The sequence below is a fragment of the Lepidochelys kempii genome, chromosome 15, assembly GCF_965140265.1.
Source record: "Lepidochelys kempii isolate rLepKem1 chromosome 15, rLepKem1.hap2, whole genome shotgun sequence".
Lineage (NCBI taxonomy): Eukaryota > Metazoa > Chordata > Testudines > Cheloniidae > Lepidochelys > Lepidochelys kempii.
This window is the reverse complement of record NC_133270.1, coordinates 29,023,337-29,049,493: the sequence shown is the minus strand read 5'-3', so window position 1 is coordinate 29,049,493 and position 26,157 is coordinate 29,023,337. Positions and strand designations below refer to the sequence as shown.

The window sequence follows — 26,157 nt, the reverse complement described above, 5'->3', positions numbered from 1 at the left end:
TGGGGAGACTAGGAACAATAATTGACATTTTCCAAACCCATGAAGCGGCAAAGCTGGAATTAGAACTAGGGAGCTCCTGACTTCCAGCCTGCACTTTACTCCACTAGATACAATATCCTGCTGTCTCCCTCTTCTATTTTTGGAACACTCCAGAAGAGCAGTTCAGCAGAAAGGGGATTCTTCAATGGATGACTCCCATGTCACTAAACTGAACCAAAACCCCCAAACTCTTTCAATGCCCCTTTCCACCCAAGTGTTCCCAGAGTGCTGTAGACTCATCCAAAGCTCGGTTTCTCCTATTGCTGGAATGGGGCCCCCAAGGGAAGAGGCAGCCAAGAACATTTTGCACCAGCAATCTTACAAAACTGGTTTAGAGATGCAGCCAAGGTTCAATATCCAGTTGAAAGTAGAGGGAAAGTACTGACTCCTAACAAGGTTAACCTTGGTAGCCTGGATCAGTTCTAAAGCCCCTATTCTTGTGAATAGTGCCCAGTGGTCCCAAATCTCAGTCAGGCTCTCATCTGAAAGGTGGCCCCTTTCCTGACCACCCTGAACCATGCTGGGGCACTGGCTCAGTGTTGAGTAATAAAATAAAATATGGCAGTTCCTGAGTTTTCTTTAGAAGGCTCCTGTCGAGCAGTAACAGTGTTTGTTCCTGCTTAGCTTTTGTGACCTGCCTGCCTCTGTCCAGTGTCTTGTGGCTATAAAGGAGATGTTGCGGATCTAGCTCTGAAGGGGTTACATGAATTTTGGCTTTTGACAGCACTGCTGATTCCGTTCTTGAGGGTAATCCTTTCAAATCTAAAATATTTTTTAAAATGTAACCCTAAAGAGAACGTATCTGTGAGCACGGCTCTTCCTCTTTCACTAGGGTTTTAGGAGAATCTCCTGGTTTCCTATGTGCTGTTTTTTAAGACCGGCTGTTCTTGTTCCTGACCACAATTCAGTAGCTCCTCCACAGATGTTCAGACCTCTTCTTTCATCTTTACCGTACTGTTAGACACAAGGGCAGTATTTCATTCAGTCAACCATTATGTCCATTTACATTGTCTTGCTTAGTTATTTTTATTTGTGCTTTTGGGAGAGCATTCTGTGTGGGCCAGAGTCAGTGACTGTATTACCCTTTCAGTCTAGTAATGGCTCAGTTATTCATGGCAGCAGCAGGGTCTTCTCCCTAAATGTAAAAATCAGTGATCTATGGCCGTTTGTACTGCTGAGATAAGTTTCCTTTTGTGTCTGCTAGAACATCTAATGTAACTGCGTAGTGTGGAGCCTGTGATCCTGTGTTATGTATGTGGGTGGCATGGTACGCAGTCACTTGCTTGCACTGTGGGAATGCTGGTCACCTGCACTTTTGTAAATAAATACACTGCACATCACTTGCCGTGTAGCTCTCCCAGCATCTTCCTCCAAACTTGTTAATAGATAAACATTTCTCCCCGCCAGTTTGTGGCTAATGGCCTTTATTTGTTACTTCCTAGTCGCCTCTTTTTCCATCTTTATGCTCCTGCTTGAGGTGATAAGTGTTTCTGCTATAGTAATAATCACCCTGATGGCTTCCGTAAAGGAAAGGGGTATGCATTATAAATCGTAGAGAGAAATGACTGTTCACCTGTAACAAAGGAACATTTCTGCAGACTTTTGACTGACATCTTCACTGTATAACTCAGTTATTTTCTCCTCTCAGTTTGAACACTTAAAGTGCAGCTCTGCTCTGAAAAGAAACTAAAAATACCACTTTCTTACTGTTGCTGATGGGTGCCTCTGGGTGGCTAAGGTCTGCAAAGTCAATGGGGTGCCACGGTCCGTATGAACAGTGGTCTGTCTTATCAATACTAAACTATACCAGAGAGTCTGTCTGCATTTTAAAGGGATGGGGGCTGCTGGCTCCCACTCCCCACATCCTTTCAGTGGAGCCCCAGATTCACTACCCCCAGGGACAGCTGGAGTACCAAATGCAGTGGGGGCTTGCTGGGGCTAACCTGCGTGGCTGGTAGACTGGAGTCTGCTGCCTCCTTGTAGGGGCATGGCACTGGTGAGTACCCTTCTTGAGGGCAGTTTCCCTGAAGCTCTTCAGGGATTCCTCTTGGGAGCTGTAGAGCTAATGTCCATGCTCTTCCAGAGCCGCCTGCCAACTGACTTGAACTTCCTGCTTTTAAACACTCTTGCACCCATTGCATGATTGACAGGGCTGGAGGGGTGGAGTCAGCCTGGCTCACTGTAGCTCTTTAATCACTTGTCACCATGTGGGGCATCACACTTACCAAGAACAGCTGCTCCCCTGTGTTCTGGGTTATATCTAGTCACTTAAGTGACAAGAATGAGTTTTGCTACAATTTATTTGTTACATTTTCTTAGTTGCAACATGGTTAAGATGGATTTATTTTCCCCTCCTTGTGCGTTCTGAACAGAATTGTTTCCGGGGTTCCAGTTACAGAACCAGTCAGTTCCATGTGTTAATCCTCACTGAAGACCATGGGTTTGCACAGGTGTTGCTGAGCTGATAATGTGAAGACGGTGGAGTTTGGCAGGAATCAGTGGCCTATTTTGGCTCCCAGTTCTGTTGTGGCTATCAGTAGCCAAAAAAAGAAAGAATCCATTTTGATTCTCAGAGCTCAGGTGGTTTGCAAGGCTGGGTATAAAAAAATAATCTTTATTTGTAAATGGAGCACATTTAATTCACAAGTCACTGATAGATGATAAATATGGAGACCAATCATGTCCTTTTTAATGTCATTTCAGAGTACAACAGCTTATTGAGCTAATGGCACTACAAGATAGCTAGTTTTAAAATGAGCTGCATTTTAGAAAATGAGAAGCATGAAGTACAATTATTTAGGAGGATAAGCTTGTAACACAGTCTCCTGTTTGCTTGCAGACTTGGTGTTCAGGCTTTATCTTGATCATGCAGACAGGAAAAATTTTCTAGTTTAATTCATTTGTTCAAACTGATATTTTTCTCCCAATAAGAATCTTGATGATGATTGTTAAAAACCCAAATCGAGACTGGCAAGTGCTCACTTTTCTCAGTCTGCAACTAATCATTATAGCCCCCTCTTTTGCTAAGAAAATTAATTAAAAGCCTTACCTAGGAATAGCCATTTATTTATTTACATTTGCAGACAGTACCTTACATGACCATCTATTCCTTTTGATTTAGCTCTTTAGTTTGGATTTAATTTGTGGCGTGTCTTTTAAAAGATGCTCAGTCTTGAAATGTTACTGTTTTTTTTTTTAAAAGTTGATATTTTAAAATGTGGTGACTTCATACATCAGTTTGTTGTAACCTGTTTATACGTTTTACCTTGTTGCATGCAAAAAGGCATAAGTAGATTCTAGCTCTCAATTTGAGAGTTTCTGGTTTATTATTTGTATTGTTTGTCTTCAACATTTTAATTTTAAAAGGTTTCAGAAGCAACTGAGGAATTGAGACAAGGACACCATTGTTTGTTGAGCCTGAATTTAGGTTTTTAGGAAATAGTTGCGCCTTGTTTTTATAACTGCGTTGACTTGTATTCCCTTAGGATCTACATCTTGTTTTATTCTTGACAAATACATCTTAATGTCAATAGTACTTGAAAGCTAATGTCCAGCCCCTTTGTAAATCCTTCTATGTAGAGAACTTGGAATTGAATAATCATCTCCATGGGAATTACTAACAGTCATGTGAAGGCAGCTCGCGCCCCAGGGTCAGGAAACTACCACACAGTAGAATTGAGATTAGATTGCAGCTCTTTATGTGTAAAGAAACTAGAATCCGGTCAGGAACTTCGCTGAACCCCTTCTTATAGGTTATAACTTTGCAAAAGGAAAGGATATGGTCCGCTTGAAATCTAGTCAGTTTTAAAGAATGAGTTGAAGACAATTTCAGGTACTGCACCTGCCCAAATCCTCCTTCCAGTCTTTCCAATTTATTTGAGCATAAGCTTTCGTGAGCTACAGCTCACTTCATGTAGCTCACAAAAGCTCATGCTCAAATAAATTAGTTAGTCTCTAAGGTGCCACAAGTATTCCTGTTCTTTTTGCGAATACAGACTAACACGGCTACTACTCTAAAACCTTCCAATCTTTACGGTTTTTAGTCACATTTCCCTATCTGAAAAAATATTGATTTACTTGTTTTTGTGTGAAAGACCAAAAGGAACAGAAGAAACCGTGCGAATGACTTAATATAAAATGTTTCTTTTTTAATTTTCACTTACAGCAAGCTCAAGTGTTTTGCACCAATAGTAGGTAATAAAAGATTATCAGACAATAGAGCGATGTCGAAGCTGCCAGAGTCCTTTTATTGTAGTACCAGTGAACAATTTGAGTAATTGAAAGAACTATAAATTACTAGAATTCTGTCTTCTCAAACTCAGATGAACACCAGGCAGTAGCTAATTTTCTTGTAAGATTTATCCTTCCAATTGGCTTGATTTAGGCAAGTGCTCTAGAGATTTGCTAACCTCTTGATAGAAATGTGAATAATTTTTGTTGCAAATAAGTGTGGAAATTGTTTTTATAGAGAATCTTGTCACTCTCTTGGTCCCCGTCCAGTTCCTAGTGCAGAGAGATCCACATCACAAATGGCACTAATTGATGGTCTTGTCAGTCAGCAGTTTGGGCAAGGATTGAATGGGCTATGCAGACAGAATTCTCACCGTAGACAAACTCCTTCCAGTAGAAGGCAAAGATGTCTCCTGGTGGGTAGGTTGGTGTATCTATGGGAAGCCTGCATGGGTGACTTTTCTTTTCTGGGAATAGAGGGGTACACTCTGCACAGCTGTCATGTGTTTTCCACAAAAACTAAATTCATGAAAGGTGACAACAGTTAAGCTGTGAAGAAGTTCCAGTGTCCAGAACGCCCCTTTGATATAACTCTTATCTCGGGTATCTGTAACTGTTGCCAGTCTCCACAAAAAAAATTTAGGGTGGCAAAATAAGAACCTTTTTATATTCTCCTTGCTATGTGGAGGACACAACTAAGCAGGTGCCACCACTCCATAATCCCACACAGTCAGGAGAACTTGAGGGTCTAACTTCTTTTGCCAGAAGTATGTCCCAGTAACACCCATTGGAGCTGGGCTGGCAAAGCAGACACGTTGCTGAGAGAAGAAAGTCCCCAGGTTTGCTGCAGGTCTGTGTATGTACATGTCTCAAAGTCAGAAATTGTCAGGATATTGATGAGTTTGGGGCAGTGCTGCATGAGAGTCATAAACACACGAAATTAAGGCTTATGAAATTGTTGTTTGGAGGAGATGGTGGAGTAGAGTGTGGGAAAAGTTCTTTTACCCTGTGAAATGCTGTGTGTTGCCTGGTTTGGTCTGCACATTACAGCTCTCCCTCTTTCTTTCTTTAGACAGGTAGAATTGACAAGTCATACCCAACAGTATGTGGTCACACAGGACCTGTGCTTGACATAGACTGGAGTCCCCATAATGATCAAGTCATTGCCAGTGGTTCTGAGGACTGCACTGTCATGGTAAGTTAATAAAAAGCATATTTAAAAGCCTGAGACCTGGTTTCTATTTAGAAAATTTCACTTGTTTGATCTTCAAATAAAATTTCTTTGGAAAAGTATTGGGTGAGCTTTTATGGTACTGATGCTTCATTGACTTCAGAAATAATTCCACTAGAGAGGCTATTCCAGCTTAAGAGTTGACTGTGCAGGTGATGCTCTGCTTCCAAAGACAGGTAAGTGTCTCCTGTAACAGCACTCTACTCTCAGCACCCGCTGGAAGTCTCATTCTGCAATCTGCTGAAGGCCTCCGCTCCCATTGACTTCGGTGATAGTAGTGGTCACTCTGTACTTGCAGGATCCAACCCTGGCTAAGCAATGACATTAGTGTATCTGGAGGAGCCAATTAAACAAATTGGAATGAAGAGGAGGGTGTTTAACAGCCCCATCAGTACTGCACAACAGGATGGATGAAGTGACCAAGGAGCCAAGTCCCCCTTTGGGGATATCAATGCTCTATTGTAGTTAAGTGAGACACTGAAGGTTATAAAGGGAAGTATGAGACAGGATGCAGCAGGTCAGATAACATATTACCATGATCAGCGTTCAGAACAATACTGTGTGGTTTTTACATATGATGGTCACCCAATTATTAACTGGGAAGAAACCTGTAAATTTGAACTCTATGTGAAAACACAGATTACAGGATTTTGAATTTCCATAATTGTCCATTTGACATTTCATTGCATTGTTCAAGAAAATCAAAGCCCAAAACTCCTAGAGGAACCTTCTCTTCTGAGAATCCAGATATCGGGTCTGCCTTGGCATAATTGGTTTGGCCTTTCTCCATCCTTCCTAACTGTTCCAAAAACAAAACCTATAGGTAAATGCAAGTCTCTTCCCTGGTCTCACAGACAGGGTCTTTAAGGGTGAGGAGGAAGAAAGAAGTGATCATGACCAAGCCAGTCATGGACATGTATCCTTTTATAGTGCTTTGAAGAAGGCAGATGTGGCTCCGACCCCCAGAGCTCGCAACTGGAGAGGTGTTGGATTGAAGAAGAGTCAGGAGGGTGGGAATGGGGCAAAGGAGGACAAACCCAGTTTCTCTTAGGACTGTTGCAGCCCTTGATTTAAGGGTGAACACCTTACTTTTGTCTACATCCACAAGATGTGTAGATATGTCAAAACTTTAACAGGGTTCTAAATTTTGCACCTGCCAACCTTGAACATGGGTTCCCTTTTAGCTTGGGTTAGAGCACTTTGAACAATAAATGGCCTTGATCAGAGATAGGCATTGACTCCATAACAAATATAAGAAAATCCTTCCCAAAAAAAAAAAAGTATTCACACACCAAAAAAACCCTCAAACTTGTGATTTGTAAAGTTCACAACCGATCTAGAATTGTTTGAAATGGTGTCAGAATGTTCACAATTCAGAAGGTATGTGAAATGGAACAAATACTCTCTGAAATATAAACATCAGTAGAACTGGTAAACCTTAAATCTAGAACTTCTTTGTAGAAGAAGAAATAAGCCCCTAATCCAAGTTGCAATGAGAAGCACGTTGGAACATCCAGAGGTATTGATTTATGTGGAAAGATCAGCGAAGTGCAATTATAGCTTGTCTAAGTAACCGCTAATGTAGGGACAAACTGTCTACAAATACCCGGGTAGGATGGGGGGAAATGGCGAACTGCGGCCACTGGAAGCTTGGGGCATCCGTGCCTGCGGACAGTCAATGTAAACAAAAGGTATTGCGACCCACCAACGGATTACCATGACAGGCTGCAGGTTGCCCACCACTGATCTAATGGGTCTCTTTCCATCTCTAATTGATATTATATCTTGGCACTGGTAATTTAGCATTGTCTTCAGTATCGGTTTCAAATTCCTGCTTCCTAAACTGTCTGTCTTATTAGTTTGAATAAATGCCAATATATCTAAGTTGTCAGTTAGTTCTGAACTCTTCATTAATGACTAAAATGAAGCAAGAGAAACATGCTGGTGCCCTGACAGAGAAATCCACACAGGCTTGTGCAGGAGTGTGCAGTTCACTTTTGGAAAATTCCATTTTTAATTGACTCTGAATTTGGGGCACACTGTTCAGGAATCTGTACTACCTTCAGTCCACAGCAGGTCTCCCACTGACATCAATGAGATGTTTGCAAGGAGATGCAGGATAGAACATAGCCTACAGGTAGGAAGTAACCTAATAATGAAAAAAGTCACATTGTCTTTTGATGGAAATATCATTCTTACCTATAGGAGTCCTGCCATTTCTGCCTTATGTTCCTCTCTTCTCCATCCTTCTTTTGTTTTTTCTGTCTCCCCTCCATTTTTGCCTCTGCATTTCCTTTCCTCCAACAGTTTCCAACCATGGGTTTCACTCTGATGTCTTTTCCATCTGATAAAATGATCAGCAATGAAATAGTTAATGACATGTAAGCTGTCAGTAGGCTTTAGTTAGCATCCTGTTAAGATAAAGGGGGTGGTGGAGTTCGTGCCTCCCATAGCCGTTGTTTCATGCTCTCTGCAGACTCAGGAAGACGCCATTGCATCGTTGACATTTGTGTTCCATTGCGATGGTTAACTTTGCATGAAGGCTAGAAACTTTTTATTGAAATGAAAGCTCAGATTCTGCAGACTGGAGATGCAATAAGAAGAGCTGCCTTACTGGGTCAGACCGTGGTCCATCTTGCCCAGTATCTTGTCTTCAACAGTGACCTGTACCAGATCTTCAGGAGGAGTGTACAGAACAGAGCAGTTATGGAGTGATCCACCCACTCCTGGCTTCTGGTAGTCAGAGGTATGGGGTTGCATCCCTGGGTATCTTGACTAATAGTCATTGATGGACCTATCCTCCTTGCACTTATGCAGTTCTTTTTTGAACCCAGTTACACTTTGGCCATCACAACACGCAATGGCAATGAGTTCCACAGGTTAGATGTATGTTCTTTAAAAAAGTATTTCCTCTTGTTTGTATTAACCCTGCTGCCTCAGTGGGTGATCCCTGGCTTTTGTATTGGGGTGGAAAAGGTAAATAACACTTCTCTCATAACTTGCTTGTACACCATTCATGATATCAGACCTCTCTAATATCCCCCATTAGTCATCTCTTTCCTAAGATGAACAGCCCTAATCTTTAAAGTCTGTCCTCATATAGAAGTCATTCCATACCTTTGATCATCTTCATGGCATTTCTCTGAACTGTTTCCGGTTCCACTATATCTCTTCTGTGAAATGCTCAGGGGGATTAGAGAGGCTATTAAAAGAAACTCAGTAATAATGGGGGATTTCAACTATTCCCCATATTGACTGGGTACATATCCCCTCAGGTAGGGATGCAGAGATAAAATTTCTTGACACCTTAAGTGACTGATTCTTGGAGCAGCTAGTCCTGGAACCCACCAGAGGAGAGGCAATTCTTCATTTAGTTCTAAGTGGAGCACAGGATCAGGTCCAAGAGGTGAATATAGCTGGACTGCTTGGTAATAGTGACCATAACATAATTAAATTTAACATCCCTATGGCGGGGAAAACACCACAGCAGCCCGACACCGTAGCATTTAATTTCAGAAAGGGAAACTACACAAAAATGAGGAGGTTAATGGAACAGGAGGAGACTTATCAAAGGAGACTCAAGGAGCTTGACTTGTTTAGCCTAACTAAAAGAAGGTTGAGGAGGGATATGATTGCTCTCTAAATATATCAGAGGGAGAGGAATTATTTAAGCTCAGTACCAATGTGGACTCAAGAACAAATGGATATAAACTGGTCATTAGGAAGTTTAGACTTGAAATTAGACGAAGATTTCTAACCATCAGAAGAGTGAACTTTTGGAATAGCCTTCCAAGGGAAGCAGTGGGGGCAAAAGACCTATCTGGCTTTAAGATTAAACTCGGTAAGTTTATGGAGCAGGTGGTATGATGGGATAACATGATTTTGGTAATTAATTGATCTTTAAATATTCATGGTAAATAGGCCCAATGGCCTGTGGTGGGATGTTAGGTGGGTTGGGATCTGAGTTACTACAGAAAATTCTTTCCTGGGTATCTGGCTGGTGAATCCTGCCCACATGTTCAGGGTTCAGCTGATCACCATATTTGGGGTCGGGAAGGAATTTTCTTCCAGGGCAGATTGGAAGAGGCACTGAAGGTTTTTTGCCTTCCTCTGTAGAATGGGGCATGGGTCACTTGCTGGAGGATTCTCTGCTCCTTGAAGTCTTTAAATCACGATTTGAGGACTTCAATAGCTCAGACATAGGTGAGAGGTTTTTTGCAGGAGTGGGTGGGTGAGATTCTGTGGCCTGCGTTGTGCAGGAGGTCGGACTAGATGATCATAATGGTCCCTTCTGACCTTAGTATCTATGAACAGAAATTAAAATGTACAGCACCAAAAATAAAATCCCTGCAAGCTGCATGGAAACTTTTTAAAGACACCATAATATAGGCTCAACTTAAATGTATACCCCAAATTAAAAAACATAGAGAACCAAAAAAGAGCCACCATGGCTAAACAACAAAGTAAAAGAAGCAGTAAGAGGAAAAAAGGCATCTCTTAAAAAGTGGAGGTTAAATCCTAATGAGGAAAATAGAAAGGAGCATAAACTGGCAAATGAAGTGTGAAAATATAATTAGGAAGGTTAAAAAAAGAATTTGAAGAACAGCTAGCCAAAGAGTCAAAGTAATAGCAAAAAAATTTGTAAGTACATCAGAAGCAGAAAGCCTACTAAACAACCAGTGGGGCCGCTGACAATCAAGATGCTAAAGGAGCACTCAAGGACGATAAGGCCATTGCAGAGAAACTAAATGAATTCTTTCCGTCTGTCCTCACAGTTGAGGATGTGAGGGAGAATCTCAAACCTGAGCCTGAGAGTTTTAGGTGACAAATCCGAGGAACTGTCCCAGATTGAGGTGTCATTAGAGGAGGTTTTGGAACAAATTGATAAACTAAACAGCAGTAAGTATTCACCCAAGAGTTCTGAAGGAACTCAAATGTGAAATTGCAGGACTACTAACTGTCATCTGTAACCTGTCATTTAAAGCAGCTTCTGTACCAAATGACTGGAGAATAGCTAATGTGACGCCAATTTTTAAAAACGGCTCCAGTGGTGACCCCAGCAATTATAGGCCGGTACTCCTGACTTCAGTACTGGGCGAACTGGTTGAAACTATAGTAAAGAACAAAATTATCAGACACATAGATGAACATAATTTACTGGGGAATAATCGACATGGTTTTTGTAAAGGGAAGTCATGCCTCGCTAACCTACTAGACTTCTTTGAGGGGGTCAACAAGCATGTGGACAAGGGCGATCCAGTGGATGTAGTGTATTTAGATTTTCAGAAAGCCTTTGACAAGGACCCTCAACCAAAAGCTCTTAAGCAAAGTAAGCTGTCATGGGATAAGAGGGAAGGTTCTCTCGTATTGGTAACCGGTTAAAAGATAGGAAAAACAGGGTAGGAATAAATGGTCAGCTTTCAGAAAGGAGAGAATGTACCGACCACTGTGATGGTCAGTACTGGGACCAGTCCTATTCAGCATGCTCCTAAATGATCTGGGAAAGGGGGTAAATAGTGAGGTGGCAAAATTTGAAGATGATACTCAAGATAGTTAAGTCCCACGCAGACTGCGAAGAGCTACAAAAGGATCTCTCAAAACTGGGTGACTGGGCAACAAAATGGCAGATAAAATTCAATGTTGATGATAAAAAAAAAAAGTGTAATGCACATTGGGAAACATAATCCCAACTATACATATAAAATGAGGGGGTCTAAATTAGCTGTTACCACTCAAGAAAGAGATCTTGGAGTCATTGTGGATAGTTCTCTGAAAACATCCACTCAGTGTGCAGCGGCAGTCAAAAAAGCGAACAGAATGTTGGGAATCATTAAAAAAGGGATAGATAATAAGACAGAAAATATCAGATTGCCTCTATATAAATATCCATGGTATGCCCACATCTTGAGTACTGCGTGCAGATGTGGTCGCCCCATCTCAAAAAAGATGGACTTGGAAGAGGTTCAAAAAAGAGCAACAAAAATGATTGAGGGTATGGAACTGCTGCCGTATGAGGAGAGATTAATAAGATTGGGACTTTTCAGCTCAGAAAAGAGACGACTACATGGGGAAAGGATAGAGGTCTATAAAATCATGACTGGTGTGGAGAAAGTAAGGAAGTGTTATTTATTCCTTCTCATAACACAGGAACTAGGGACCACCAAATGAAATTAATAGGCAGCAGGTTTAAAGCAAAAAAGTATTTTTTCATACAACGCATAGTCTACCTGTAGAACTCCTTGCCAGAGGATGTTGTGAAGGCCAAGACTATAACAGGGTTCAAAAATTCATGATAGATAAATTAATGGAGGATAGGTCCATCAATTGCTATTAGCCAGGATGGGCAGGAATGGTTTCCCTAGCCTCTGTTTGCCAGAAGCTGGGAATGAGCCACAGGGGATGGATCACTTGATGATCACCTGTTCTGTACATTCCCTCTGGGGCACCTGGCATGGGCCACTGTCAGAAGTCAGGATGCTGGGCTAGATGGACCTTTGGTCTGACCCAGTATGGCCATTCTTATGTTTTGATGTGGGGCAAACGGAACTGAACAGAGTGTTCAATATGTGCGTGCACCATGGACTTAATTATTGGCATTATGATATTTTGTCATATTTTCTATTCCTTTCCTAATAGTTCCTAACACACCGTTAGCCCTTTTTGATGGCTGCTGCATATTTGGTGGAAGTTTTCAGAGAACTATCCACAGTCACCCCAAGATCTTGTTCTTGGGTGGTAACAGCTAATTTAGAATCCAACATTGTATATATATAGTTGGCATTATTTTTTCCAATGTCCTTTACTTTGCATTTCTCAGTGTTGAAATTCATCTACCATTTTGTTCCTTTGACACCCAGTTTTGTGAGATTCCTCTAACTCCTTGCAGTGTGTTTTGGACTCAACTGTCTTGAATAATTTTTTCTTCCGCAAACTTTGCCACTTCACTGTTCGCACCCCGTTTTCCAGTTCATTAATGAATCTGTTGAACAGCAGAGGTCCCAGTACAGATCCTTGGGGGACCCTACTGTTCACCTCACTTCATTATAAAAAAAATGATGTATTCCTACCCTTTGTTTCCTGCCTTTTAACCAGTAACTGATTTATGAGAGGACCTTCTCTCTTGTCCCATGACTGCTTAATTTCCTTAAGAGTCTTTAGTGAGGGACCTTGTCAAAGACTTTCTGAAAATCCATGTATGCTGTATCAACTGGATCACCCTTATCTACAGACTTCTTGATTTCCCTCAAATAATTCTAATAAATAGGTGAGGCAAAACTTCCCTTTATAAAAGCCATGTTGACTCTTCCCCAACATATCGTATTTATCTGTGTGTCTGATAATTCTGATCTTTACTACAGTTTCTGCCAATTTGTCTGGTACTTAATTCTGGTTCACTGGCCTACAGTTGCCAGGATTTCCTCTGGAGCTCCTTTTAAATATTTGGCATTCTGGTCCATCAGGTTCAGAGGCTGATTTCAGTGATAGGTTACATATTACAGTTGTTCAATTTCATATTTGGGTTCCTTCAGAACTCTTGGGTGAATACCATTTGGTCCCAGTGACTTATAACTTTTTAGTTTATACTTTTTTTTTTAATAAAACCTCTTCTATTGACACATCAGTCTGGGATGGTACTTCAGAAAGCTGATTCTGCAGCCTGAAGATGCCATGTGGGCCCTATATATGCCTCAAGCACGTCTGATATGTGAGACCGCTAGTCCAAGTGGTTAGAGCAGAGGACTAGGAGTTACGACCTCCTGCATTCTATTTCCATCTTTGCCACTGATCTACTTTATAGCCTTAGGCAAGTTATGCTGAGGTTTAACTGTTTGCAGGGTGCTTCGAGAGCCACAGATAAAAGGTGCTGTACATCTGATCTAAGTGAAATATTTGAAGTACTTACCCCAGGTGTAAATTTTCCACCAAAAATTTGTATGAAAATGCTAAACCTTTAGGCCAGCTCATCCCTGTAAGACCTTCTTTATTAAGATGGATGCACTAGCCTGTGTAAACATACACAATTAGGCCTGATTTACTCGTGGGGGGGGGGGAAATCTATCTAAGTATGTGAATAATGTAGCTGAAGTCAGCGTACTTAGATCTACTTACTATGGTGTCTTCACTGCAGTAAGTCGACGGGTGACGCTCTCCGGTTGACTCCACTTGCGCCTCTCGCCCTGGTAGAGTACTGGAGTTGATGAGTGTGTGCTCGGCAGTCGATTTATTGTGTCCCGACTAGACGCGATAAATCAAACCCCACTGGATCGATCGCTGCCCGTCGATCCAGATCCAGCAGGTAATGTAGACAAGCCCTTGGTGTCTTTGCTTTGGGTGCAAAGAAATGAGAGCAGGAAAAATTCACATGCCTGTCTCTAGTCTATAGAAATAGGTCCTCAATATATTGGAAGAACATTCTTCTGTGTCCCCATGACACAAAAACAAATCATGCCGAACCAACCTTAATTTCTTCCTTTGATAGAGTTACTAGCCTAGTGGATAGGGAGAAGCAGTAGACATGATATATCTTAATTTTAATAAGAGTTTTGACACAGTCCCACATGACATTCTCATTAGTAAACTAGGAAATGTGGTCTAGATGAAATTATTATAAGGTGGTTGCAGAACTTGTTGAAAGACCACACTCAAGGAGTAGTTGTCAATTGTTTGCTGTCAGACTGGGAGGTTTCAGAGTAGCAGCCGTGTTAGTCTGTATCTGCAAAAAGAACAGGAGGACTTGTGGCACCTTAGAGACTAACAAATTTATTTGAGCATAAGCTTTCATGAGCTACAGCTCACTTCATCAGATGCAACAGGGAGGGGTTATCTAGTGGGGTTCTGCAGGGATCAGTCCTAGGTCCAGGCCTAGTCAGTATTTTCTTTAATAACTTGGCCAATGGAGTGGGCAGAATGCTTGTAAAATTTGTGGATGATACCATGCTGGGAGGTGTTGCAAGGGATTGGAGGACAGGATTAAAATTCAAAATGATCGTGACAAATTGGAGAATTGGTTTGAAATCAAGAAGATGAAATTCAGTAAATAGAGATCCGAAGTATTTCGCTTAGGAAGGAAAAACCAAAGGCACAACTACAAAATGGGGAATAAGTAGCTAGGTGAAAAGGATCTGGGGTTATAGTGGATCACAAATTGAATCTGAGTCAACAGGGTGATGTTGGTAGAGTAGGTCCCACTCTACTTGGCCCTGGTGAGGCCTCAGCAGAAGTACTGTGTCCAGTTCTGGGTGCCACGCTCTCTAGGAAAGATGTGGACAAATTGGAGAGATTCCAGAGGAGAGCACCAAAAATGATAAAAGGTTTAGAAAACTTGACCTGTGAGGAAAGGATAAAAAAAATTGGACATGTTTAGTCTTGAGAAAAGAGGGCAGAAAGGGGACCTGCTAACGCTCTTCAGATGTTAACTGCTATTTAGAGTATGGTAATCAGTTGTTCTCCATGACCAGTGAAAGTAGGACAAAGAAGTAATGAGCTTAATCTGCAGCCAAGGAGGTTTACATTCAGGGTAGTTAAGCTTGGGAACAGGCTTCCAAGGGAGGTTGTGGAATCCCCATCACTGGAGGTTAATAACAGGTTGGACATACCCCTGTCAGGGATGGTGTAGGTTTACTTGATGATTTCTCGAGGTCCCTTCCAGCCTTACATTTCTAAGATTCTATATTGGAAAAGGAGCATCAGTGGCAAAGACCAGCCTAAGTCCCTCCTCTGATCACTGATACTTATTAGGATGTTGTGCTAAGACTCCCTGCGAGTCCGCCATGTGGCAAATGAAGCCTATCTAGGTCATACTGGCATGTGAATAATCACACAGAATTACGTATCTCCTTTTTAATACTGAGACTCTAAACTCTACAGAGTAGGGCCCATCCTTTATTCTGTGTTGGCATAGTGCTGATTTACAATGAACCTCAATCTGAGATCTGTTGCAATGCAGATCTATTGTTTAAATAAATTCGTTAGTCTCTAAGGTGCCACAAGTACTCTTCTGTTTTCTAGTAAGTTACCTTCACTTTCCTGCTCTCTGACAGAAGAATGAGATGAGCAGTTCCTATCATTTCCTCCTCTCTGAATTGCTTTCAGAGAGACTTCCTTTAAAGTGCTGTGCTATGCAGATATGTTGGATGTTTCCTTTGAAGAATGATTCTCTTCTGCCAGCAAATGAGGAACTACTTAGATATTCATGCTTAAGAACCTTGTGAATGACTGTAATGTACTGCAGGTTTTGTATTCAGCTGGAAAATGTTTATTATGGAAGGGCTTATAGAGGATATCAAATGGCTCTTCTCAGATGGGAGGAATTAATTCTAGCATAAGCGAGCAGCCTTTTAAATAAGGTGAACTGGTAGGTGGTTTTCATGGATTGGCCCATAGAAGTTGATTTGGTAAATTGTTTTATTAAATTATTGACCATTGAATGTGTTAAAAATTTAAACCAGAGCTCTTGCTCTAACTAGAGGCACCAGATAGCTTAGCTGGAAGCACCACGCTAGAAATGCCAATGACCCAAGTGGTGGTCTGTTAGTGTTTTTGTGGCCTTTAATTACCATAGTATCCAAGCACCTCAAACAATGAATTAATCACTCAGATCCTGTGGTGATGGGCATGGTACAAAAATCTAAATAGGACAGTAACCCCCCTTCCCCCCATGAAGTAGGGAAATAGTCTCCTCATGTCCCAGATGGGGAAATTGAGGCACAGAAAGACATAGTGATCTCCCCAAGATGATGCAGTCATTGGCAGAGCTGGGACTTAAAACCCGGGCCTCCTGATTCACTCCTTTACTTCAACAACCATATATAACAATTTTCATCTCTGAAATGTTTGTAGTAATAAATCTGTCACTTCGAGAAACTGACTCACTGAGTTTCTGTTCACTAATTTAGGGAACATGAGCGAATAGCCAGTTATTAATACTCTTTAAGGGTATAAAAGGAAAGCAACCACTGAAAAATGGTGGAACTATCCTTATTCTCGTGTGTGCTTTTAGTGCAAGAAAACCTTCTCTCTCCTGCTGTTCTTCACCAGCAAACTTCCTGGTGTTGCTTCGCTTCCTGTATTGAAAGCTGATGCAGAAATGCCAATCTAGGAAATGCAACTGATGATAGAAAAGACAACTGATGTCAAAGCAACGACTCTCACAACATTTTAAGCTTTCCTTTGTGTGCCTCATTCTGGGCGATTGTCCCATGTCTCAATGTGTCTCATGTCTGGGTTTTAGCAGGCTAGATCCTGTGACCAAACTGGAAGCTACTTAACTTGCCCCACAACTGATTTCATCCCACACAGAAGAGACTCCCCGCCCTGCACTGGAATGAGTTGGCCAGTTCACTCTAGAGCATAGTCTGACCTTTTGCTTTCCCTGTGTTTTGCAATACCAAGCAGGATTATTAGACCAGTAGTTTTGCAATTTGCAAAGGATTACAGTGCTCTACGACTGCTGTGGAATGCATGTGTCTCCCCCCGCCCCAATAGTTCTCCCAGTTTCAGAATTTGTTTTCTGTAGCTTTTTAATTTGTTTCACTGGTATTTTCTGTGGGTAACCCCTGTTTATACCTGATACGTGAGCTCTCCAGACCAGTACCAAATGATTTTCTAAAATTCACTGTGGAATTTTTTCCCCCATAAAAATGCAAACCAAACTAGAGGTGGGTGGGTTATTTTGAGGTAATCTGATTTGCTTTGAGCATCTGTGTCTCAAAGTTGTGGGGGTGTGTTTTTGTTTTTTGTTAGTGTCCATGCTCTGTTGGAGTGGAGAAATTGGGATTAGTGCTAACGTCCACGCTGGCCCCGCTGTGTGAATCTACCACCCCCATTTTATTTCCAAAATCTGTTTGAATCACATCTCATTCTGGCTGACTGTGGACTTGACTTTGACAGCTTGCTTCAGTATTGTGAGCAGAATCTGACAATCCTTAATCAATCCTTCCAAAAAAACAAACAATAGAAAGTTGAAGCAATTTGCGGTTATGCTGCCATCTGTTGGTAGGCCGTTATAGTTTGTTTTGTTACATGTAGGTCAAATTTGGTTGAGAAATGCAAAACACCGATGAATCACAGAAACCACCTTTATTAAATGTCCCGTCTCACCTCCTCACTTAAAATTTCAAAGAGACATGATCTTTAATGTTTGGGATTTCATGATCTCTGCTGTTTCCTCCTTCAGACGGAGTTCTTCAGGTGCCTGGAGACATCTTGCCACACCTCTAGCACACAAATGTGGTGCTGCAAATTGGAAGTGGAGTAAATCGGCAGCTCTTTGTGTAGACGCTTACACGGTACTGACCTGCACCTCTCTAACCTCCACCAGCACCGAACTGCACTCCCCGTGTAACCGACCACAGAAATCAGACCTTGAATTTTAACATAGAAGCCCCTGTGAACATTCTTAATCCAAGTATAGCCACCTCTATTAAAACTAGGGAACCCCCATCCTAAAATGGCTGCCTGTTTTTCCCAACAAGAACAGATGCAGTAAGGAAATGGATCAGTTTATTCAGATGCAGTTTGAGATGCAAGAGACTTTATTTGAATCCGCTTATTTAGGAGTGTGTCTAAAATGAAGCGTCTCCTTGGACGTGGAAATGTGGGAGATGTGGATTCAAAATATTGCTGGCCAAATTGTGTGCCCCCGAGACACTGATCTACAGAGCTATGTTCCAAGCAGCCCAGTCATTGCACAGACTTATTTGGGACTGTGAATGAGTTCCTCGCTTTCTTACCTTCCAGCCCAGATCAAGAGGGGTGAATTTGGACTTCTGTTAATGGTACAGTACTCACAGAATGACTGGTGTGTCCTTTAAAGTTGACGGCCCTTCAGTAATCATTTTTACCTACCCCTTTGCAGGTCTGGCAGATCCCAGAGAACGGACTCGCCCTCTCCCTGACGGAGCCTGTGGTGGTTTTAGAAGGCCATTCAAAGAGAGTTGGCATCGTTGCTTGGCATCCAGCTGCGCGCAATGTGCTGCTCAGTGCAGGTAGGAGGTGTAAGCATTGCGGGGGGATGAATGAGACTCGCCTACGGCTTGTTCGTACACCAGGTAATTGGAGGGGAATGGATGACCCTTCCCTGTTACCATTTGCCTGAGTTCCTTTGGTTTCTAGGACTGGGTCACTCACGATACTGTTCTTGTATTACCATAAGGCCTGGGAGCCCAGTCATGGACTCCATTGTGCTAGGTGCTGTATAAACGGAATAATACTCCCCCCCCCCCCCCCGCAAATGCAGAGGGTTACCATCTTATCCCAAAAAGAAAAGGAGTACTTGTGGCACCTTAGAGACTAACCAATTTATTTGAGCATGAGCTTTCGTGAGCTACAGCTCACTTCATCAGATGTTTACCGTGGAAACTGCAGCAGACTTTATATACACACAGAAATCATGAAACAATACCTCCTCCCACCCCACTGTCCTGCTGGTAATAGCTTATCTAAAGTGATCAACAGGTGGGCCATTTCCAGCACAAATCCAGGTTTTCTCACCCTCCACCCCCCCACACAAATTCACTCTCCTGCTGGTGCTAGCCCATCCAAAGTGACAACTCTTTACATAATCAAGTCGGGCTATTTCCTGCATAGATCAAGGTTTTCTCACATCCCCCCCACCCCCATACACACACAAACTCACTCTCCTGCTGGTAATAGCTCATCTAAACTGACCATTCTCCAGGTTTAAATCCAAGTTAAACCAGAACATCTGGGGGGGGGGGGTAGGAAAAAACAAGAGGAAACAGGCTACCTTGCATAATGACTTAGCCACTCCCAGTCTCTATTTAAGCCTAAATTAATAGTATCCAATTTGCAAATGAATTCCAATTCAGCAGTTTCTCGCTGGAGTCTGGATTTGAAGTTTTTTTGTTTTAAGATAGCGACCTTCATGTCTGTGATTGCGTGACCAGAGAGATTGAAGTGTTCTCCGACTGGTTTATGAATGTTATAATTCTTGACATCTGATTTGTGTCCATTTATTCTTTTACGTAGAGACTGTCCAGTTTGACCAATGTACATGGCAGAGGGGCATTGCTGGCACATGATGGCATAGATCACATTGGTGGATGTGCAGGTGAACGAGCCTCTGATAGTGTGGCTGATGTTATTAGGCCCTGTGATGGTGTCCCCTGAATAGATATGTGGGCACAATTGGCAACGGGCTTTGTTGCAAGGATAAGTTCCTGGGTTAGTGGTTCTGTTGTGTGGTATGTGGTTGTTGGTGAGTATTTGCTTCAGGTTGCGGGGCTGTCTGTAGGCAAGGACTGGCCTGTCTCCCAAGACTTGTGAGAGTGTTGGGTCATCCTTTAGGATAGGTTGTAGATCCTTAATAATGCGTTGGAGGGGTTTTAGTTGGGGGCTGAAGGTGACGGCTAGTGGCGTTCTGTTATCCTTGCAACAAAGCCCGTTGCCAATTGTGCCCACATATCTATTCAGGGGACACCATCACAGGGCCTAATAACATCAGCCACACTATCAGAGGCTCGTTCACCTGCACATCCACCAATGTGATCTATGCCATCATGTGCCAGCAATGCCCCTCTGCCATGTACATTGGTCAAACTGGACAGTCTCTACGTAAAAGAATAAATGGACACAAATCAGATGTCAAGAATTATAACATTCATAAACCAGTCGGAGAACACTTCAATCTCTCTGGTCACGCAATCACAGACATGAAGGTCGCTATCTTAAAACAAAAAAACTTCAAATCCAGACTCCAGCGAGAAACTGCTGAATTGGAATTCATTTGCAAATTGGATACTATTAATTTAGGCTTAAATAGAGACTGGGAGTGGCTAAGTCATTATGCAAGGTAGCCTGTTTCCTCTTGTTTTTTCCTACCCCCCCCCCCAGATGTTCTGGTTTAACTTGGATTTAAACCTGGAGAATGGTCAGTTTAGATGAGCTATTACCAGCAGGAGAGTGAGTTTGTGTGTGTATGGGGGTGGGGGGGATGTGAGAAAACCTTGATCTATGCAGGAAATAGCCCGACTTGATTATGTAAAGAGTTGTCACTTTGGATGGGCTAGCACCAGCAGGAGAGTGAATTTGTGTGGGGGGGTGGAGGGTGAGAAAACCTGGATTTGTGCTGGAAATGGCCCACCTGTTGATCACTTTAGATAAGCTATTACCAGCAGGACAGTGGGGTGGGAGGAGGTATTGTTTCATGATTTCTGTGTGTATATAAAGTCTGCTGCAGTTTCCACGGTAAACATCTGATGAAGTGAGCTGTAGCTCACGAAAGCTCATGCTCAAATAAATTGGTTAGTCTCTAAGGTGCCACAAGTACTCCTTTTCTTTTTGCGAATACAGACTAACACGGCTGTTCCTCTGAAACCCATCTTATCCCACTCTGTGCTGAGTGCGTGCCGTCTCTGATTTGCAGATATGAGACCTAGGAAATTGTCTGCAGGAAACAGTTGTATTTAAACCATTCCAGACTTTATTGATAAGCAAGTATAATGACCATTTCAGGTTCAGCTATCAAACAATTCACCCACTACCCCTGCCCTCCCCCCCCCCCACAGACACACTTGCTTTTAACAAAAGTGTAAACGTTTCTCTTTTCCAAGTCAGTTTCTCATATACAAACAGAAAATAACAAATGGGGGTGGTGTTATCTTATTTTACTGATAATCCAGGGTATCAAAGCAAAGGTGTCAAAGATTATAACCTACATATTACAGGCCTCCTCCGTCTGTCCACTTCCATCTTTGGCCCTGTCCACTTTAGCAGAAGTTTGCAACAGTGTTGGCAACAATTTTCAAATACTGTTAGGCTTGATGTGGTTTGTTTTCACACTCAGTGCAATGTACAACTATATGTGAATAAACTACGATGGAAACCTGGTAGGGGACTGGATCTGCAACTCGGGTGTCTGCTAGCAGGGATACCTAGGAAAGCAAGTACCTCTGCATGCTGGTGAGAACAGTATTGAAAACCAGCTGTAGCTAGCTACAGTGAGATCATGTAAGGTTCTGGCAGGACCCTGCTTCAGATGTGTCGCTGCTGTGGTTTTGTTCCCATGTGGACAGCACCTAGGGTGGGGTAATCGATTATTTTTTGTCACGGTCCAAATTTCTTGTTTAAGGTATAGTCGAGGTCCAGACCCCTACCCAGGTCCCCTCCCCTCACCCCTGATTGCCACCAGCTCGCTGCCCGGAGCGCAGAGTGACCTTATTTCCCTAAACTGAAAACAGGATACAGGGGGCTGGCCTGAGCCACCTGGTGTTGCCGCTTCCTCCCCTCCCCCCAACGTTCCTCCGTGTCCCCAGCTGAGCCAAGTGGCAGAGATGGGGGCAGGTGGAAGGGGAATGGGTATGGGCTGGGATCTGGGCAGCAAAGCAAGGTGTGAATTTTGAGCTCGAAGCCAGGAGGTGAAGCTATTAGACTACGATCCAGCTAGCGGTGAAATGCCCCTTTGGAGGCTGGAATAACCGAGGGGCAGGAAGTGGGAGGGACCAAGGAAACTCCAGAGAGCAGACCCAGGGAGGGGTCGGGAGGCCAGGATGTGGCCGTAGTGGGTGACTGGAGGCAGACTGGGAAGGGAAAGAGGCTGGTTGGGGGGCGAGGGGGGCTGGAGAGGGCTCTGGGGACTGGCCCTGAAGGACGGGGTGGGGAGGAGATAAGGCTGGGGTGGGGGGCTCCGGGGAGTGCCCGGGTGTGGGGGTGGGGGTGTGCTGCACTTGGTGCCCCGGCACAAGCGGATGCTGCAGGATCCCTTCAGGCACTTACCAGCTGGGTGGCCAGGTAGGGCCCGAGGCCCATAAGTTGCAACTCCATGGCCCAGCCAACCCCGCCATCTCCAGGAAGAGCAGAGAAGGATTTGAATTGGGGCCCAGACAGTGCTGCCCTCTGCTTGGGCTGCAGAATGAGCGTGTTACACTCCATCGCTTCCTGATTGGAGGGGCAGGGCATAGTGGAAAGACATTAGGCTGCCCATGGGGGTGCAGACATCCCTTCCTAAATGTCTCCACTCAGCCCCACCCCTCCACACCTTCCCCCAGGCTCCATCCCTGCACTGCCAGTGGGGCTGAGGCTGCACAAGCAACCGCCCAGGGGAACACTCTGCCCCGCAGCCAAGGCCAGCCACCAGCCCCCTGCTGGGGGACTCTGCGCTGGGGAGTGGACACGGCTCCACGCGGTTCCAGCGTTGGCTCGGGTTCAGCCTGCGCAGTCCGCTGAAAAGCGTCTGGTGGACGGGATTTGGCCCACGGTCCACCTATTGACTACCCTCGGCCAAAAGCCTTGTCTGCACGAGAATTGTACTGGTGTAGTGAAATCTGCAGCCCTGTTGGGAAGATGCTTATTTTGGTTTAAGGATGCCATATCAATTTAGCTGAATGGATATAACTTTCCCATGTAGACAAAGCCGAAATCCCTATATGAGACTAGCCAAACAGTCTTGCATGTACATCTGAATGGTACCTGCATGTGTTTGGAGAGTCTTTTCACAAACTCCTATTTTCAGTACTTACTGTCCCCTTTATTTGCGCAATCCATCCAACGGGATTCTCTTAACCTCTGTTACAATTACATTCTTTGACAGGCATGCCTAAGAAAACAAGATGAAGAAATATTTTTGTGGTCCAAGTCAATATCAGTAAAAGTGGCATGAGGACTTTATTGCATAGCCTGAAACTTGTGCGAAACTTGGCTAGGTTAGTTTTGAGCCTAGTAATGGAAACTAACGGAGTTTCACTGGAATCTTTTCTGGGTCATCAGATCCTCTGTGTCCTCTCTGCATAGGCCGATGTCTTCTGAGACTTCGGTTTGGTTTCAAACTTGTCTCATAACCAAAGGTTTGACTGACCGCATTGTTGGCCTGCTCAGGCCATGACTGGCTGAATCTACCTGCAGCATTGCTTGAGTTGGGGCCTTGTTGAGACAGCTTGTGCCTCGTGGAGCTCTGTGTTCCCCAGTGTCAGAAACTGGGACCCAGCTTTGAACACACGAGCCATGCCTTTTGTTTCGGAAGGAGGCTGTCGGAGGCTGAAGGGAATCAGGGAGATTGGTGGTTCTGTTTTGCAGGTCAGAGGCCTGGAACACAGTCCAGACCGTTCATACCAGGTCTTAAAATATTGCTTTAGTCACCTGCCTGGGTGTTGATCTTAGTCTCCCAGCATGGGCCTAAAGCCCAAGTATTCCTACACAAAATGCATGGGGAGATCAGCAGCTGAGGCCAGGGCGCTCTCCCTCTCACATGTGCCTTTCAGCCGCACCTGAACCTCCTCAGCCTTCATCTTCAGCACCCTCTCTGTCAGAGACCTCTCCTCCTCTTCCACGGCCCTCTCGCGCCGCTCCACGGCCCTCTCGCGCCGCTCCACGGCCCTTGCCCTGCGTTCCACAGCCTTCTCCCTCTTCTCCACTTCCCTCTCCCGCTGGCTGGCACGCAGAGCCAGTGCCCCCATCTGCTCCATGAGCTGAGCCCATTCCCCCTCTGCAACCGGCTGGTGCTGTACCACGGGCAAGTGCGCCACTGGGCATTGGTTGACCTGCCTGTGCCCACTCTTCTCCAGCTCCTCTCTGTGCATGCTCCGCAGGTGTTTCCACAGAGCGGTGGTCCCAACGTTGAGCCCTGGACCACGGCTGACCTGTCGGCCGCACAGCCTGCAGGCAGCATATTGGCTGGGGTGGTGACCAGTCCGGGGTGGGGCAATGTGGAAGTACTCCCACACCTCAGAAAATCTCACTCCTCTGCCATGGTGTGTGTGGGTGGGCACTGCACCTCTTCGTCCTCCTGCGTTACCAACCTCTTCCTCTATCCTCACAACCACCTCCTCCTCTTCCTGCTTCATCCCCTCTCGAGAAGTTCAGTACACAAAGAAGTCCAAAGTGCGACCAATGTGCTAAAACCCCTGCACCCCAAGTGTGAAACCTCTTAAACCTCAGAATGCCTCAAAGAAACAAATGCATCAAATGTGACCAGTTCACTCCAGGACCGTCTCTCCTCTCCTTATTCCTCCCATAGAGAGAGGGAGTGATTCCGTCTTTCTCTTACGTGACCGTTGTCTCCTGAGTAGCTGAGTTCCTGTTCAGTGCCACCCACTTGTCCCCTCTCCCCCTGTTGGATGAAACCCCTCTCACCCATAAGTGATGCAGCAAAGCTGAGCAAAAGTCACTTAGATGTGTCTCCAGTTTTGGATTTGAATGAAACTAAAGCTTGGAGGGTCCAAAACTGTGTGAACTGAAGTTGCTGCAATAACCAAATCTCTGCGGGCTAGAATGGCAGAGTCTTTTAAGCTTTTTTTCCTCCTCAAGAAATTCTCAGCACTTACCTAGTGCTTTTCATCCACGCCCTTCACAAATGTGAGCTAGTCCTCATGACACCCCAGTGAGGTAGGTCACGTGTCGATACTTAGCCAGTTTGCAAGGCCTCTGAGTGCTTTGGTAACACAGCTGGGGTTACAGGTTAGAAATTGCTGGCTCCCAGTCCTTTGCTTGCCAGGCCACACGACTCCCGCAAAGCATATTCCAAACCAGTGTGCAAAATCCTCCGCACTTTGGTTTCTTACACCGGTCTCGTATTCTGGAACCCAGGCTCTCTGTGCGATGGCTCCTGGCCCGGCGCAGTCTGCAGCAGTACAGTCACAAAGTGGGCAGGATGATTCCTCTTTCCTTTTAATAAAAGCAACCAAAGCCCACGTGTAACAGTTCATGATATAGCCATGGCTGCGTGTCTGTCTCTGCCCAGCTGGGGGCCCCCTCCCTAGTCCCTTGGGTTACTGTAATCCGGAGCCCCAGGAGTTCTCAGTCAGCACCCGGTGCTCTGAGTCAGTCTGTACCTTTCCCTGGTAGCCAGTACCAGCCGAGGGTCTCTCCCATTATCTTTCCCACGGCACCTTTCTCTGCCCTACCAACCCCGGGCTGGGCCAGACCGCTTTGCTTCCCTTCCCGCTGCTCCAGCTTCTCATCAGCTGAGATACAAACTCCAGGCAGGCTGTACAGCCATGGAGGCACAGACCCCTCTCTGCAGGGTTGGGGAGGAGGAGGTGGAGCCGGGGGTTCCTCTTCTGGCACGCTCTTTGCCTTGGCGAAACTCAGCTTTCTGCAGGTGGGGCGTGGGGAGCCTTGGTGCCCAGATCCTTGAGGATTCGCTGGCCCCCAGGCTGGCTTCAGCCACTGTTTTCCCTCTCCTCTGCTGCTTCCTCCCCCAGTTACTTCTTAGTGTGTGATCAGACCAGGAAGTGCTGGCCGACTCCTATGTCAATCATTCTCTGCACTGGAGAAATTTTAAAGAGACAGGATCCCAGGAGATCTGAGGCATTGCTAGAAGCAGCTGCGAGTCCCAGGGACCGGATTCTTCTTTCACAGGATGGCTGCTCTAGCCCAGTGTTACGCCGTTCAGTGTGGCATGCGGAGCAGTGTAACCGGCATTTCCAGCTGTTCAGGCTGCACTGGAGACCAGCTAGCAGGGAGGATATTGGTGTGACTATGTATTTGGTGATGAAACAAATCTGGGACCTATTTTGGGTGGCTCCAGAAGAAGAGGGTGGGAGCTGGGTGGATTTTGATAGCTGGGCAGGGGGCATGTATATCTCGAAGGCGGGAACAGGGAGTGTGTGGCTGTTGGGTCCAGGGTTGTATGTCTTGCTTGGGTTCGGGGGTTGGGAATGCATATCAGTGAGGGAGAGGATGGTTTCTGAAGGTGCCTGTCT

The 26,157-nt window shown here is 44.5% G+C and overlaps 2 protein-coding genes across 2 annotated transcripts in view; one reads left to right on the top strand and one right to left on the bottom strand.

Moving 5' to 3' along the window:
* CORO1C (coronin 1C) overlaps nt 1-26,157 on the top strand; it is an 81,141-nt gene that overhangs the window by 43,927 nt on the left and 11,057 nt on the right. The window contains exons 3-4 of the mRNA XM_073313435.1: nt 5,342-5,464; nt 18,357-18,486. Of these exons, the coding sequence (XP_073169536.1) occupies nt 5,342-5,464; nt 18,357-18,486 (253 nt within the window). The remainder of the gene's footprint in view (nt 1-5,341; nt 5,465-18,356; nt 18,487-26,157) is intronic.
* ZBED2 (zinc finger BED-type containing 2) lies at nt 21,026-25,826 on the bottom strand. The gene has a single exon (XM_073313436.1). It carries the CDS (start codon nt 24,295-24,297, stop codon nt 23,647-23,649), a length of 651 nt encoding a protein of 216 aa, XP_073169537.1. The 5' UTR covers nt 24,298-25,826; the 3' UTR covers nt 21,026-23,646.

What these genes read in the sequence shown, in the direction of transcription:
- ZBED2 (XM_073313436.1), bottom strand. Translation starts at nt 24,297, where the DNA reads ATGAAGCAGGAAGAGGAGGAGGTGGTTGTGAGGATAGAGGAAGAGGTT.